Raw genomic sequence first — 18123 nt, 5'->3', positions numbered from 1 at the left:
TTAATAAAAAAAATGGTGAGAGAACGAATAAATATCTTATTTGAAATTTATTTTTTAACTGCATGTTATGAAAAATTAGCAATCGGTGTTCTGTTAATAAATTATAAACCGTCAAAAAACGTTGTCTCCTGGGAAACAGATATTTACCATAGATATTTGCCACTATATGGTTTCTACAAACAGAACAACTAAACTGTGCAACAACAACAACAACAAAAAATCAATATTCAAGATTCTCTGTTATGATTCAGAACGACGGTTGACACGTGCTACTTGTTACTTTTCTAATCGCTGTTCATGATTGACCAATCACTGTCGTTCCTCTTTACGGCAAAATTCAGTTTTGTGTTATCATTCTATAGAGATTGTAGGGGTTGATTTCTATTTGCGTCTTAGTTTTTACATATATGTAACAGAACTGAAATAGTGTAAAAATACTGCTTAAACACAAGGGCAAAATAATGCTCGTACTCTATTCAGTTGGAAGCGCTGTAGATCAAACTCTCATTGGGCCTCCAGTCGTTCATCTGATCTCTCCTCCGCCATTTTTACGGCACTATTCTGCAGGAAACACACGCTAAAACACCGGCTCAGCTCTGAGCTTTCACACCACACACACACATGATCCAGATCCTCGATCCCGCGGCTTTACCGGTGTTATGCTGAGAGATTCGGCAAGATTTGGACCGATCCTGCGCTCATTCAGGTAAGGCTTCAATAAGACACGCGCTCATTGGCCGCAGACAGTCAGTATCAGCACTCAACAACAACCGACATCACACACACACACGGTGACGGGAGGGAATAAAACACACTCTGACATGTGTGCATACACTCTGCACTTTAGCCGTGGCTTTATGTAAATAAACTGCACACTGCAGTTAAAATCATATATGCGTATGAAGCTGTTGACGAGTGTCACGTGATATTGTTCAAACGTTTTTGTTGTTTACCTGCATCTGTTCCAGCTGTGTAACTAATGCTAACAAACAGTGCATAGCCTATACAAGTACCGTGGTAGCACCATGTTATGTATATGTACTTTAATAATACTATAGCCTAGTATTCTCCGAAGTCCGTTAGTATCATGTAAGGAATGTCAGGATACCCGTAAAGAGCATGTAAACATGGATATTTCACCCCAAAATGAAAAATAAAACTGAATAAAATATATTTTGATTACAAATATACATTGTATATATTTTATACAATGATTGTCTTTTTAAAATTAAATATTAATTAATTAATTTATGTTCTGTCTATTTTGTCTTGTTATAGGGATGGTGCAAACACATTTCCAACCAAAAAATGGTTGGCAATAAAATATTGATTCCTGAAGGCTGATAATGAAAAAATCCTTACAGCTGATCTGCTTCTGTTTTATTTCCATGATCGTCTCAGACTCACACTAATTATTAAAGTTCACTACACACCTTGAATTGCATAATTCACATTAATTAAATTGTACAATCTTACATTTACAATCTTTATTGCGTTATTTCTTGTTGCTGTTAATGACCTATTTTTATTTTAAAACAAGTAAAAGAAGGTTTTTGTGATGCCCATTTACCTTGCCGGATAAATAATTTTCCATATATAATGCATACATTTATAATATACCACATTTTAAATTCAACATCAATATCATAGGAACATAATACATATTTTCCCTGAGTTGCATTTTGCAAAAAAAAAAAAAGTCAAATCACACCAAAATATAAAATAAAATCATAAAATAAATGTACAGTGCTATGTTTTCCTCCTTACAAAAAAAAAGCCAAAAAGCCTTGCAATCACCAGTCGTAGGCCTACAGGATAAATCTGGTGAACAGTTTTAAATGATACCTCTCTACGGCTTGAAGTGAAACATTTTGACATTTTTCTTTCATTCTCTTTCTCTATTTCTCTTAGAGATGGAGGCCATTTATGGAGAGATGGAGGTGGAGAGCTGCTACACGCTTCTGGAACTTCCTTCGCCCAAGAAGAAACGCAAGAGCAAAAGCAGCATGGAGAACTCCGACAAACCCAAGAAGCCCAGGTAGACCTTCATGGAGAAGCGTTAACATCTGTGCTTGTTTGAGCTGCACTAACAGCCTGTCTGCTGTCACAGGTCAGCGTACCTGCTCTACTACTTCGACGTGCATCAGAGCGTTCAGCAGGAGCATCCCGATCTGCCCCAGTCTGAGATCAACAAATGCATCAGCGACAGCTGGAAGAGGCTGAACGTGGCGGATCGAGGTTATTACCTGGAGAGAGCGCGCATGGAGAAAGACGGCGTCGACCCTGTAAGTCTGTCACTTTGAGAAGATGTATGGATGCCTTTTCTTCCCTATTATGACGTATGAAAACACGGTCAAGAATAAATGTCGGCGGGACTTGATTTTGTCCGTGGGGAATTGATCGGATGGTTTGCTATTGGTGGATCTCATGTGAGTGACAGGTTGCCCCGCCCTCATGCCAGTAAACACATCATCAGAGAAGAGAAGAGATGTTGCAAGAGGGAGGGGAAGTCATTTTGATTCAAGATTAGTAGGTGCATTAATTAAAATAATAATAATAATGTGCACAGATCATTTATAAAAAATACTGCAATGTTCCATAAAAAAATCAGATTGGTCAATTTTGATTTCATGGCGACTTTAAGTGCTTCAGTCTCCTGCTAATAAAAATAAAATCCTATTTTGTTTTTAATTCATCAAAATGTTTTCACTAAAGTAATTATTGAAAATTAGGCCTATTCAACTTATGTCATTGTGCATTTATGCGTATAGCCTATATCATTTCTAGATTTATAATACATTTTTAAGTTTGTGTGCATATATATATATATATATAAATCTATATAATTAAGTTGGCTTGGAGAGCCAACTTACTGAAATGCTATTTAAACTTATTATTAAGTTGGCTTGGAGAGCCAACTTACTGAAATCCTATTTAAACTTATTAGTGGTGCTTGCCTATGGCGAAGCAACACTATTGTTATCTCACATACTTATTAGTGGTGCTTGCCTATGGCAAAGCAACACTAGTGTTATTGTGCATACTTATTATTCTTATTCTTCTTATTCTTCTTATTCTTCTGGCCACTTTTTGACGCGCTACTCCTCCCGCAGTTTTTGTCACAGACCCATGAATGAGGTGTCAAAACGTGCGGCCTGTTCGGGAATGGTGTGCTATGACTTTTATAAGGGATCGGGGGTACGATGTTCGCCCCAGGGGCGAAAAACCGTCCGAAAAATCCCATAGACTTAACATTGCGTCAAACTTTGACGAGTCGTAGCTCGGAACGAGGATGTCGCAGAAACGTGTAATTTACCACATTTGAAGAGGCTGACAGGCTCTGTAAGAATATACCACACAATGGGGTAAAAGTTGCACCCCTGTGGGGCAGGAGCTGCCCAAAGTTGCCCCATTGACTTACTATGGTGTAGGACGGCCCATGAAATGGGCCGTCCTACACCATAGAAACCGCTTTTATATTGAACATAACTCTGGATCACAGTTTCGTAGAGACAAAGGGGCGGGCTCATTTTACTCAGACGGCCAATCAGTCTCTCAGGATCATTGTGAAGCTATTAAGCCACGCCCTAGCAACCATTTAGAGCTCCTTAGCAACAAGTTCCATAGACTTCCATTGAAACAGATCAAAGGGATATCTCAGAATATAAGAGTCATAGAAACATGAGGGTGGGCTCGTTTGACTCGGGGCAGCAAACAGCCAATCCTGAATCACCTCAACACTTACTGGCCACGCCCTAGCAACCATTGTCGAGCACCTTAGCAACCAAAATCCAAACAGGGATATCTTCCATTCTGAATGTCACAGAGGCATGGGAGTTGGTTTATATCATTTATACTGACAAGCAGCCTTTGGAGTTTCATGATTGGCAGCTGCCAAGCCACTCCCTAGCAACCAAACAGAGTACCCTAGCAACCATTTTGCAAGACCTATATCTCTGCATCAAAACATCGTATAGAGATGGGGGTTGGTTTATACATTCACATTGACTTTGGAGCTTCATGATTGGCAGCTGCCAAGCCACTCCCTAGCAACCAAACAGAGTACCCTAGCAACCGTTTTGCAAGACCAGTATCTCTGCATCAGAACATCGTATAGAGATGGGGGTTGGCTCTTTTGACTCATGCTAGCAAACAGGACTTGCTACATGCTACACATGCTAGCAGTGAATAGCTACATGCTAATATTGATTAGCTAAGTGCTAAATCATGCCAATAAAATGCTACAAACTCAACAGTAACCATCTTTGACAACTACCAACCACCTAGTAACACCATAGCAACCACCCAAATTACCCTAGCAACACCCTAGCAACCACCCAGAACACCCTAGCAACTGCCTAGCAACGCCCTAGCAACCACCCAGAACACCCTAGCAACCACCCAAAACACCCTAGCAACCACCCAAAACACCCTAGCAACCACCTATCAACACCCTAGCAACCCCCTAGCAACACCCTAGCAACCACCCAGAACACCCTAGCAACCACCTAGCAACCACCCAAAACACCCTAGCAACCGCCTAGCAACACCCTAGCAACACCCTAGCAACCACTCAGAACACCCTAGCAACCGCCTAGCAACACCCTAGCAACCACCCAGAACACCATAGCAACCACCCAGAATACCCTAGCAACCACCTAGCAACACCCTAGCAACCACTCAGAACACCCTAGCAACCGCTTAGCAACACCCTAGCAACCACCCAGAACACCCTAGCAACCGCCTAGCAACACCCTAGCAACCACTCAGAACACCCTAGCAACAGCCTAGCAACACCCTAGCAACCACCCAGAACACCCTAGCAACCGCCTAGCAACCACCCAGAACACCCTAGCAACCGCCTAGCAACCACCCAAAACACCCTAGCAACCACCCAGAATACCCTAGCAACCGCCTAGCAACACCATAGCAACCACCCAGAACACCCTAGCAACCGCCTAGCAACCCCCTTAGCAACCACCCAAAATACCCTAGCAACCACCTAGTAACACCTTAGCAACCATGCTAGCAACATGCTAGCAACATGCTAAACATGCTATCATGATGCTAGCAACATGCTAATCATGCTAGCATCTAGCTACAAACATGCTAGCAAACATGCTAATCATGCTAGCAAGATGCTAGCAACATGCTAATCATGCTAGCATGATTCTAGCAACATGCTAATCATGCTAGCATGATGCTAGCAACAAGCTAATCATGCTAGCATGATGTTAACGACATGCGTATCATATTAGCATAATGCTAACAACATGCTAATCATGCTATCATTATGCTTATTTTGTTAGCATCTTATTAAAAACTAGCTATACACACCCTAGCAACCGAGCGGCGAGTTTTGCCACTGCAAGCACCACTTCACATTTTCTTCTGGAAATGTACATTCTAGTTATTCTTATTCTTCTTATTCTTATTCTTATTCTTATTCTTATTCTTCTGGCCACTTTTTGACGCGCTACTCCTCCCGCAGTTTTTGTCACAGACCCATGAATGAGGTGTCAAAACGTGCGGCCTGTTCGGGAATGGTGTGCTATGACTTTTATAAGCGATCGGGGGTACGATGTTCGCCCCAGGGGCGAAAAACCGGCCGAAAAATCCCATACACTTAACATTGCGTCAAACTTTGACGAGTCGTAGGTCGGAACGAGGATGTCGCAGAAACCTGTAATTTACCACATTTGAAGAGGCTGACAGGCTCTGTAAGTACATACCACACAATGGGGTAAAAGTTGCACCCCTGGGGGGCAGGAGGGGCCCAAAGTTGCCCCATTGACTTACTATGGTGTAGGACGGCCCATGAAATGGGCCGTCCTACACCATAGAAACCGCTTTTATATTGAACATAACTCTGGATCCCAGTGTCGTAGAGACAAAGGGGCGGGCTCATTTTACTCAGACGACCAATCAGTCTCTCAGGATCATTGTTAAGCTTTTAAGCCACGCCCTAGCAACCATTTAGAGCACCTTAGCAACAAGTTCCATAGACTTCCATTGAAAGAGATGGAAGGGATATCTCCGGATAGAAGTGTCATAGAAACACGAGGGTGGTCTCGTTTGACTCGGGGTAGCAAACAGCCAATCATGAATGACCTCAACACTTCCTAGCCACGCCCTAGCAACCATTGTCGAGCACCTTAGCAACCAAAATCCAAAGAGGGATATCTTCCATTCTGAATGTCACAGAGGCATGGGAGTTGGTTTATATCATTCATACTGACAAGCAGCCTTTGGAGTTTCATGATTGGCAGCTGCCAAGCCACTCCCTAGCAACCAAACATAGTACCCTAGCAACCATTTTGTAACAGCTATATCTCAGCATCAGAACATTGTATCGCGATGGGGGTTGGTTTATATCATTCATACTGACAAGCAGCCTTTGGAGTTTCATGATTGGCAGCTGCCAAGCCACTCCCTAGCAACCAAACAGAGTACCCTAGCAACCATTTTGTAACAGCTATATCTCAGCATCAGAACATTGTATCGCGATGGGGGTTGGGTCTTTTGACTCATGTTAACACACAGGACTTTCAACATGCTAAACATGCTAGCTGTGAATAGCTACATGCTAATATCGATTAGTTAAGTGCTAAATGATGCTAGCAACATGCTAATCTTGCTAGTATCTGGCTACAAACATGCTAGCAAACATGCTAATCATGCTAGCATGATGCTAGCAACATGCTAATCATGCTAGCATGATGCTAGCAACATGCTAATCATGCTAGCATGATGCTAGAAACATGCTAATCATGCTAGCATGATGCTAGCAACATGCTAATCATGCTAGCATGATGCTAGCAACATGCTAATCATGCTAGCATCTAGCTACAAACATGTTAGCAAACATGCTAATCATGCTAGCATGATGCTAGCAACATGCTAATCATGCTAGCATGATGCTAGCAACATGCTAATCATGCTAGCATGATGCTAGCAACATGCTAATCATGCTAGCATCTAGCTACAAACATGCTAGCAAACATGCTAATCATGCTAGCATGATGCTAGCAACATGCTAATCATGCTAGCATGATGCTAGCAACATGCTAATCATGCTAGCATGATGCTAGCAACATGCTAATCATGCTAGCATGATGCTAGCAACATGCTAATCATGCTAGCATGATGCTAGCAACATGCTAATCATGCTAGCATGATGCTAAAAACATGCTAATCATGCTAGCATGATGCTAGCAACATGCTAATCATGCTAGCATGATGCTAGAAACATGCTAATCATGCTAGCATGAAGCTAGCAACATGCTAATCATGCTAGCATGATGCTAGCAACATGCTAATCATGCTAGCATCTAGCTACAAACATGCTAGCAAACATGCTAATCATGCTAGCATGATGCTAGCAACATGCTAATCATGCTAGCATGATGCTAGCAACATGCTAATCATGCTAGCATCATGCTAGCAACATGCTAGCAAAATGCTAATCATGCTAACATCATGCTAGTAAACATGCTAATCATGCTAGTATGTTGGTAGCATGATGCTAACAACATGCTAATCATGCTAGCATGATGCTAACAACATGCTAATCATGCTAGCATCATGCTAGCAACATGCTAGCAAAATGCTAATCATGCTAGCAACATGCTAGCAACATGCTAATCATCATGCTAGCAACATGCTAATCATGCTAGCATCATGCTAGCAACATGCTAATCATGCTACCAACATGCTAGCAAAATGCTAATCATGCTAGCATCATGCTAGCAACATGCTAATCATCATGCTAGCAACATGCTAATAATGCTAGCATAATGCTAACAACATGCTAATCATGCTAGCATGATAATAGCAACATGCTAATCATGCTAGCATCTTGGTAAAAACTAGCTAACCGCACGCTAGCAACCGAGCGGCGAGTTTTGCCACTGCAAGCACCACTTCACATTTTCTTCTGGAAATGTACATTCTAGTTAAGTTGGCTTGGAAAAGCCAACTTACTGATATTGTATTTAAACTTATTATTATTATTATTCTTTTTCTGAGACTAAAATTTACAACTCTATCTCCTCCTAGAGCTTTAACTCCACATACTCCAAACTCGGCACGGACACTCAAACTGTTCTGACTTAGTGTGCTATATCTTTTCTAACTGATCGGACTTACGGTTTTCCTAAAAACTACGATCAAACTCGGAAAAAACTCCCATTGACTTTACATTGCGGAATCTTCAGATTTTCAAACTCCCCAACTGTCAAAAATTCAAATGTAAATCCCTTGAAACCCTAGACTGAATCAAACTGCCATTCTATATACTATATGAGCCAATGAGACTCATTCAAACTAATAAACTCATCTATCTATGACACTTATCCATCTATCTATCTATCTACTTTAAACTAAATTAAACTTCAAACTAAATTAAACTTTAAACTTCAAACTAATTTAAACTTCAAACTTATTTAAACTTTAAACTTCAAACTTATTTAAACTTTAAACTTCAAACTAATTTAAACTTTAAACTCATAAACTCGTACACTTATAAACTCATACACTTATAAACTCATGAATTCATACACTTATGAACTCAAACTCATAAATTAATAAACTCTGAACTCTTACTCATTTAAACTTATAAACTCTAAACTCATAAATTCATACACTTATAAACTCATGAACTTATAAATGCATTAATTCATACACGTATGAACTCTCATGAATTCATACACCTATGAACTTTTAAACTCATAAATAGTTCACCATAGCAAACACCCAGAACACTCTAGCAACTGCATAGCAACCACCCAGAACACCCTAGAAAACAACTGAAATACCTTAGAACACCCTAGCAACACCATAGCAACCACCCAAAATGCCTTATAACACCCTAGCAACACCCTAGCAACCACCCAAAATACCTTAGAACACCCTAGCAACCACCCAAAATAAATTAGAACACCCTAGCAACCACCCAAAATACCTTAGAACACCCTAGCAACACCATAGCAACCACCCAAAATACCTTAGAACACCCTAGCAACACCCTAGCAACCACCAAAAATACCTTAGAACACCCTAGCAACACCCTAGCAACCACCCAAAATACCTCAGAACATCCTAGCAACACCCTAGCAACCACCCAAAATACCTTAGAACACCATAGCAACCACCCAGAACACCCTAGCAACCACCCAGAACACCCTAGCAACCACCAAAAATACCTTAGAACACCCTAGCAACACCCTAGCAACCACCCAAAATACCTTAGAACACCTTAGCAACACCCTAGCAACCACCCAAAATACCTTAGAACACCCTAGCAACCACCCAAAATGCCTTATAACACCCTAGCAACACCCTAGCAACCACCCAAAATACCTTAGAACACCCTAGCAACCACCCAAAATAACTTAGAACACCCTAGCAACACCATAGCAACCACCCAAAATACCTTAGAACACCCTAGCAACACCCTAGCAACCACCAAAAATACCTTAGAACACCCTAGCAACACCCTAGCAACCACCCGAAATACCTCAGAACATCCTAGCAACACCCTAGCAACCACCCAAAATACCTTAGAACACCATAGCAACACCATAGCAACCACCCAGAACACCCTAGCAACCACCCAAAATACCTTAGAACACCCTAGCAACCACCCAGAACACCCTAGCAACCACCAAAAATACCTTAGAACACCCTAGCAACACCCTAGCAACCACCCAAAATACCTTAGAACACCCTAGCAACACCATAGCAACCACCCAAAATACCTTAGAACACCCTAACAACACCCTAGCAACCACCCAAAATACCTTAAAACACCCTAGCAACACCATAGCAACCACCTAAAATACCCTAGAACACCCTAGCAACCACCAGAACACCCTAGCAACCACTCAAAATACCTTAGAAACCACCTAGCAACCACCCACAACACCTTAGCAACCCACTAGAAACACCCTAGCAACATTTAATTACTTGAAACTATACTTTAACCTTTAAACTACTTTGAACTTTAAACTATTTAAAACTTTAAACTACTTTAAACTAATTTAAACTTCAAACTACTTTAAAATTCAAACTTATTTAAACTTTAAACTACTTTAACTTTCAAACTAATTTAAACTTCAAACTACTTTAAAATTCAAACTAATTTAAACTTTAAATTAATTTAAACTACTTTAAACTTTAAACTAAGTTAAACTATAAACTACTTTAAACTAATTTTAACTTCAAACTAATTTAAACTTTAAACTAATTTAAACTTCAAACTACTTTAAACTTCTTCAAACTTTGCGGTCCAAACTTTCACAAGCCAACTTAAAGTTTGTCTCGACGAACTTTTTCTAGTTATTATTATTCTTCTTACTAAAATTTACAACTCTATCTCCTCCTAGAGCTTTAACTCCACATACTCCAAACTCGGCACGGACACTCAAACTGTTCTGACTCGGTGTGCTATATCTTTTCTAACTGATCGGACTTACGGTTTTCCTAAAAATGACGATCAAACTCGGAAAAAATCCCATTGACTTTACATTGCGGAATCTTCAGATTTTCAAACTCCCCAACTGCCAAAAATTCAAATGTAAATCCCTTGAAACCCTAGACTGAATCAAACTGCCATTCTATATACTATATGAGCCAATGAGACTCATTCAAACTAATAAACTCATCTATCTATGACACTCATCTATCTATCTACTTTAAACTAAATTAAACTTCAAACTAAATTAAACTTTAAACTTCAAACTAATTTAAACTTCAAACTTATTTAAACTTTAAACTTCAAACTTATTTAAACTTTAAACTTCAAACTAATTTAAACTTTAAACTCATAAACTCGTACACTTATAAACTCAAACTCATAAATTAATAAACTCTGAACTCTTACTCATTTAAACTTATAAACTCTAAACTCATAAATTCATACACTTATAAACTCATGAACTTATAAATGCATTAATTCATACACGTATGAACTCTCATGAATTGATACACTTATGAACTTTTAAACTCATAAATAGTTCACCATAGCAAACACCCAGAACACTCTAGCAACTGCATAGCAACCACCCAGAACACCCTAGAAACCAACTGAAATACCTTAGAACACCCTAGCAACACCATAGCAACCACCCACAATACCTTAGAACACCCTAGCAACCACATAATATACCTTAGAACACCCTAGCAACCACCCAGAAAACCCTAGCAACCACCCAAAATACCTTAGAACACCCTAGCAACCACCCAAAATGCCTTACAACACCCTAGCAACACCCAAGCAACCACCCAAAATACCTTAGAACACCCTAGCAACCACCCAAAATAACTTAGAACACCCTAGCAACCACCCAAAATACCTTAGAACACCCTAGCAACACCATAGCAACCAGCCAAAATACCTTAGAACACCCTAGCAACACCCTAGCAACCACCCGAAATACCTCAGAACATCCTAGCAACACCCTAGCAACCACCCAAAATACTTTAGAACACCATAGCAACACCATAGCAACCACCCAGAACACCCTAGCAACCACCCAAAATACCTTAGAACACCCTAGCAACCACCCAGAACACCCTAGCAACCACCAAAAATACCTTAGAACACCCTAGCAACACCCTAGCAACCACCCAAAATACCTTAGAACACCCTAGCAACACCCTAGCAACCACCCAAAATGCCTTATAACACCCTAGCAACCACCCAAAATGCCTTATAACACCCTAGCAACACCCTAGCAACCACCCAAAATACCTTAGAACACCCTAGCAACACCCTAGCAACCACCCAAAATGCCTTATAACACCCTAGCAACACCCTAGCAACCACCCAAAATACCTTAGAACACCCTAGCAACCACCCAAAATAACTTAGAACACCCTAGCAACACCATAGCAACCACCCAAAATACCTTAGAACACCCTAGCAACCACCAAAAATACCTTAGAACACCCTAGCAACACCCTAGCAACCACCCAAAATACCTTAGAACACCCTAGCAACACCATAGCAACCACCCAAAATACCTTAGAACACCCTAACAACACCCTAGCAACCACCCAAAATACCTTAAAACACCCTAGCAACACCATAGCAACCACCTAAAATACCCTAGAACACCCTAGCAACCACCCAGAACACCCTAGCAACCACTCAAAATACCTTAGAAACCACCTAGCAACCACCCACAACACCTTAGCAACCCACTAGAAACACCCTAGCAACATTTAATTACTTGAAACTATACTTTAACCTTTAAACTACTTTGAACTTTAAACTATTTAAAACTTTAAACTACTTTAAACTAATTTAAACTTCAAACTACTTTAAAATTCAAACTTATTTAAACTTTAAACTACTTTAACTTTCAAACTAATTTAAACTTCAAACTACTTTAAAATTCAAACTAATTTAAACTTTAAATTAATTTAAACTACTTTAAACTTTAAACTAAGTTAAACTATAAACTACTTTAAACTAATTTAAACTTCAAACTAATTTAAACTTTAAACTAATTTAAACTTCAAACTACTTTAAACTTCTTCAAACTTTGCGGTCCAAACTTTCACAAGCCAACTTAAAGTTTGTCTCGACGAACTTTTTCTAGTTAAGTTGGCTTGGAGAGCCAACTTACTGAAATCCTATTTAAACTTATTATTATTATTCTTCTTACTAAAATTTACAACTCTATCTCCTCCTAGAGCTTTAACTCCACATACTCCAAACTCGGCACGGACACTCAAACTGTTCTGACTCGGTGTGCTATATCTTTTCTAACTGATCGGACTTACGGTTTTCCTAAAAATGACGATCAAACTCGGAAAAAATCCCATTGACTTTACATTGCGGAATCTTCAGATTTTCAAACTCCCCAACTGCCAAAAATTCAAATGTAAATCCCTTGAAACCCTAGACTGAATCAAACTGCCATTCTATATACTATATGAGCCAATGAGACTCATTCAAACTAATAAACTCATCTATCTATGACACTCATCTATCTATCTACTTTAAACTAAATTAAACTTCAAACTAAATTAAACTTTAAACTTCAAACTAATTTAAACTTCAAACTTATTTAAACTTTAAACTTCAAACTTATTTAAACTTTAAACTTCAAACTAATTTAAACTTTAAACTCATAAACTCGTACACTTATAAACTCAAACTCATAAATTAATAAACTCTGAACTCTTACTCATTTAAACTTATAAACTCTAAACTCATAAATTCATACACTTATAAACTCATGAACTTATAAATGCATTAATTCATACACGTATGAACTCTCATGAATTGATACACTTATGAACTTTTAAACTCATAAATAGTTCACCATAGCAAACACCCAGAACACTCTAGCAACTGCATAGCAACCACCCAGAACACCCTAGAAACCAACTGAAATACCTTAGAACACCCTAGCAACACCATAGCAACCACCCACAATACCTTAGAACACCCTAGCAACCACATAATATACCTTAGAACACCCTAGCAACCACCCAGAAAACCCTAGCAACCACCCAAAATACCTTAGAACACCCTAGCAACCACCCAAAATGCCTTACAACACCCTAGCAACACCCAAGCAACCACCCAAAATACCTTAGAACACCCTAGCAACCACCCAAAATAACTTAGAACACCCTAGCAACCACCCAAAATACCTTAGAACACCCTAGCAACACCATAGCAACCAGCCAAAATACCTTAGAACACCCTAGCAACACCCTAGCAACCACCCGAAATACCTCAGAACATCCTAGCAACACCCTAGCAACCACCCAAAATACTTTAGAACACCATAGCAACACCATAGCAACCACCCAGAACACCCTAGCAACCACCCAAAATACCTTAGAACACCCTAGCAACCACCCAGAACACCCTAGCAACCACCAAAAATACCTTAGAACACCCTAGCAACACCCTAGCAACCACCCAAAATACCTTAGAACACCCTAGCAACACCCTAGCAACCACCCAAAATGCCTTATAACACCCTAGCAACCACCCAAAATGCCTTATAACACCCTAGCAACACCCTAGCAACCACCCAAAATACCTTAGAACACCCTAGCAACACCCTAGCAACCACCCAAAATGCCTTATAACACCCTAGCAACACCCTAGCAACCACCCAAAATACCTTAGAACACCCTAGCAACCACCCAAAATAACTTAGAACACCCTAGCAACACCATAGCAACCACCCAAAATACCTTAGAACACCCTAGCAACCACCAAAAATACCTTAGAACACCCTAGCAACACCCTAGCAACCACCCAAAATACCTTAGAACACCCTAGCAACACCATAGCAACCACCCAAAATACCTTAGAACACCCTAACAACACCCTAGCAACCACCCAAAATACCTTAAAACACCCTAGCAACACCATAGCAACCACCTAAAATACCCTAGAACACCCTAGCAACCACCCAGAACACCCTAGCAACCACTCAAAATACCTTAGAAACCACCTAGCAACCACCCACAACACCTTAGCAACCCACTAGAAACACCCTAGCAACATTTAATTACTTGAAACTATACTTTAACCTTTAAACTACTTTGAACTTTAAACTATTTAAAACTTTAAACTACTTTAAACTAATTTAAACTTCAAACTACTTTAAAATTCAAACTTATTTAAACTTTAAACTACTTTAACTTTCAAACTAATTTAAACTTCAAACTACTTTAAAATTCAAACTAATTTAAACTTTAAATTAATTTAAACTACTTTAAACTTTAAACTAAGTTAAACTATAAACTACTTTAAACTAATTTAAACTTCAAACTAATTTAAACTTTAAACTAATTTAAACTTCAAACTACTTTAAACTTCTTCAAACTTTGCGGTCCAAACTTTCACAAGCCAACTTAAAGTTTGTCTCGACGAACTTTTTCTAGTTAAGTTGGCTTGTGAGAGCCAACTTACTGAAATCCTATTTAAACTTATTAAGTTGGCTTGTGAGAGCCAACTTACTGAAATCCTATTTAAACTTATTAGTGGTGCTTGCCTATGGCGAAGCAACACTATTGTTATCTCACATACTTATTATTCTTATTCTTCTTATTCTTATTCTTATTAGTGGTGCTTGCTGAAAGCAAAGCAACACTAGTGTTCTCTTGCATACTTATTATTCTTCTTCTTCTGGACAAAAGTTTGGCGCGCTACTCCTCCCACAACTTTTGTCACAGACCCCTGAGTGAGGTGTCAAATCGACCGGCTCATTGAGGAGAGGTGTGGTATGACTTTTCTAAGCGATCGGCTGTACGATGTTCGCACAGCGGACGAAAAAGCGGCCAAAAAAGTCCCATTGACTTAACATTGCGGAATTTTCAAAAATTCAAATCCAAACTGCCACTTTCACACACACCCACAGAAAAGGGCCTGACAGCCCTGCTGTCAGGCCCCTCTCTCTCCCTAGGAGGATTTATTTTATCAAGCAGCCAATAAGTAATGGCCCTAAATCTTCAAAGCCACACCATAGCAACCAGTTACAGCACCCTAGCAACCGTGGGTGATAGGCACGAGGCCGCAGGCCTCGTGCCATACTAAATAACTCTATAAAAACTCTATAAAACTCTATAAAAACTCCAAATAAAAACTCCACAGTAATTATCTGTTAAAAAATACACGCCGACATCACACACCCCTGATTGAGGCGTCAAATTGTGCGGATTATTGAGGAGAGGTGTGGTATGATTTTTCTTAGCGATCAGGGGTACGGTGTTCGCCCCAGGGGCAAATCATTGGGTAAAAAAGTCCCATAGACTTAACATTGGCACAAAATTTGTGAGATCATATCTTTTGACTAGAAGGTCATAGAGACTTGGGGTTGGGCTCTTTTGACTCGGCTTATGAAGCAGCCAATAAGTAGGGACATAACAACTTCATGGCCACGCCCTAGCAACCACTTATGCCACCCTAGCAACCATAAAACTACATTTCTAAGTCATTTTTCAGCTCCAGAAAATGGTAGAAACATGGAGTTTGGCTTTTTTGACTCAGACTGTCAACTAGTCTTTAAATATCATCTCATAAACTGTATAAGCACACCATAGCAACCATTTAGAGTACCCTAGTAACCACCTGAACACACAAATAAGCCATATCTCAGCACCAGAACATCGTACAGACATGGTTGTTGGCTCGTTTGAAATAATGTGCCACACTCTAGCAACCGAGCGGTGAGTTTTGCCACTGCAAGCACCACTTCACATTTTCTTCTGGAAATGTACATTCTAGTTAGTGGTGCTTGCCTATGGCGAAGCAACACTATTGTTATCTCACATACTTATTATTATTCTTCTTATTATTATTCTTCTGGCCACTTTTTGACGCGCTACTCCTCCCGCAGTTTTTGTCACAGACCCATGAATGAGGTGTCAAAACGTGCGGCCTGTTCAGGAATGGTGTGCTATGACTTTTCTAAGAGATCGGGGGTACGATGGTCGCCCCAGGGGCGAAAAACGGCCCAAAAAAATCCCATAGACTTAACATTGCGTCAAACTTTGACGAGTCGTAGCTCGGAACGAGGATGTCGCAGAAACGTGAAATTTGCCACATTTGAAGAGGCTGACAGACTCTGTAAGAACATACCACACAATGGGGTAAAAGTTGCACCCCTGAGGGGCAGGAGCTGCCCAAAGTTTCCCCATTGACTTACTATGGTGTAGGACGGCCCATGAAATGGGCCGTCCTACACCATAGAAACCGCTTTTATATTGAACATAACTCTGGATCACAGTGTCATAGAGACAAGGGGGCGGGCTCATTTTACTCAGACAACCAATCAGTCTCTCAGGGTCATTGTGAAGCTATCAAGCCACGCCCTAGCAACCATTTAGAGCACCTTAGCAACAACTCCCATAGACTTCCATTGAAAGAGATCGAAGGGATATCTCTGGACTGAATTGTCATAGAAACATGAGGGTGGTCTCGTTTGACTCGGGCCAGCAAACAGCCAATCATGAATCACCTCAACACTTGCTAACCACGCCCTAGCAACCATTGTCGAGCACCTTAGCAACCAAAATCCAAAGAGGAATATCGTCCATTCTGAATGTCACAGAGGCATGGGAGTTGGTTTATATCTTTCATAGTGACAAGCAGCCTTTGGAGTTTCATGATTGGCAGCTGCCAAGCCACTCCCTAGCAACCAAACAGAGTACCCTAGCAACCATTTTGCAAGACCTATATGTCTGCTTTAAAACATCGTATAGAGATGGGGGTTGGTTTATACATTCACATTGACTTTGGAGCTTCATGATTGGCAGCTGCCAAGCCACTCCCTAGCAACCAAACAGAGTACCCTAGCAACCGTTTTGCAAGACCAATATCTCTGCATCAGAACATCGTATAGAGATGGGGGTTGGCTCTTTTGACTCATGCTAGCAAACAGGACTTGCTACATGCTACACATGCTAGCAGTGAATAGCTACATGCTAATATTGATTAGCTAAGTGCTAAATCATGCCAATAAAATGCTACAAACTCAACAGTAACCATCTTTGACAACTACCAACCACCTAGTAACACCATAGCAACCACCCAAATTACCCTAGCAACACCCTAGCAACCACCCAGAACACCCTAGCAACGCCCTAGCAACCACCCAGAACACCCTAGCAACCGCCTAGCAACCACCCAGGATACCCTAGCAACCACCTAGCAACGCCCTAGCAACCACCCAGATTACCCTAGCAACCGCCTAGCAACGCCCTAGCAACCGCCTAGCAACCACCCAGAACACCCTAGCAACTGCCTAGCAACCACCCAGAACACCCTAGCAACCGCCTAGCAACCGCCCAGGATACCCTAGCAACTGCCTAGCAACGCCCTAGCAACCACCCTCGAACACCATAGCAACGGCCTAGCAACACCCTAGCAACCACTCAGAACACCCTAGCAACCACCTAGCAACACCCTAGCAACCACTCAGAACACCCTAGCAACCACCTAGCAACACCCTAGCAACCACCCAGAACACCCTAGCAACCACCCAGAACACCCTATCAACCACCTAGCAACACCCTAGCAACCACCTAGTAATACCTTAGCAACCATGCTAGCAACATGCTAAACTTGCTAGCATCATGCTAGCAACA

The 18123-nt window shown here is 40.6% G+C and overlaps 1 protein-coding gene across 1 annotated transcript in view; it reads left to right on the top strand.

The window, feature by feature from the left end:
- The first annotated feature begins 306 nt into the window (after positions 1-306).
- The window catches only part of hmgxb3 (HMG box domain containing 3), a 54742-nt gene continuing 36925 nt past the window's right edge, over positions 307-18123 (top strand). Inside the window, exons 1-3 of the mRNA XM_056252607.1 lie at positions 307-706; positions 1912-2038; positions 2111-2285. Of these exons, the coding sequence (XP_056108582.1) occupies positions 1914-2038; positions 2111-2285 (300 nt within the window). The 5' untranslated portion in view covers positions 307-706; positions 1912-1913. The remainder of the gene's footprint in view (positions 707-1911; positions 2039-2110; positions 2286-18123) is intronic.

Source organism: Rhinichthys klamathensis, unplaced genomic scaffold, assembly GCF_029890125.1.
Source record: "Rhinichthys klamathensis goyatoka isolate OS25496 unplaced genomic scaffold, OSU_Roscu_1.1 h1tg000097l_1, whole genome shotgun sequence".
NCBI classification, from domain to species: domain Eukaryota; kingdom Metazoa; phylum Chordata; class Actinopteri; order Cypriniformes; family Leuciscidae; genus Rhinichthys; species Rhinichthys klamathensis.
This window is presented reverse-complemented; position numbering and strand designations above follow the sequence as displayed.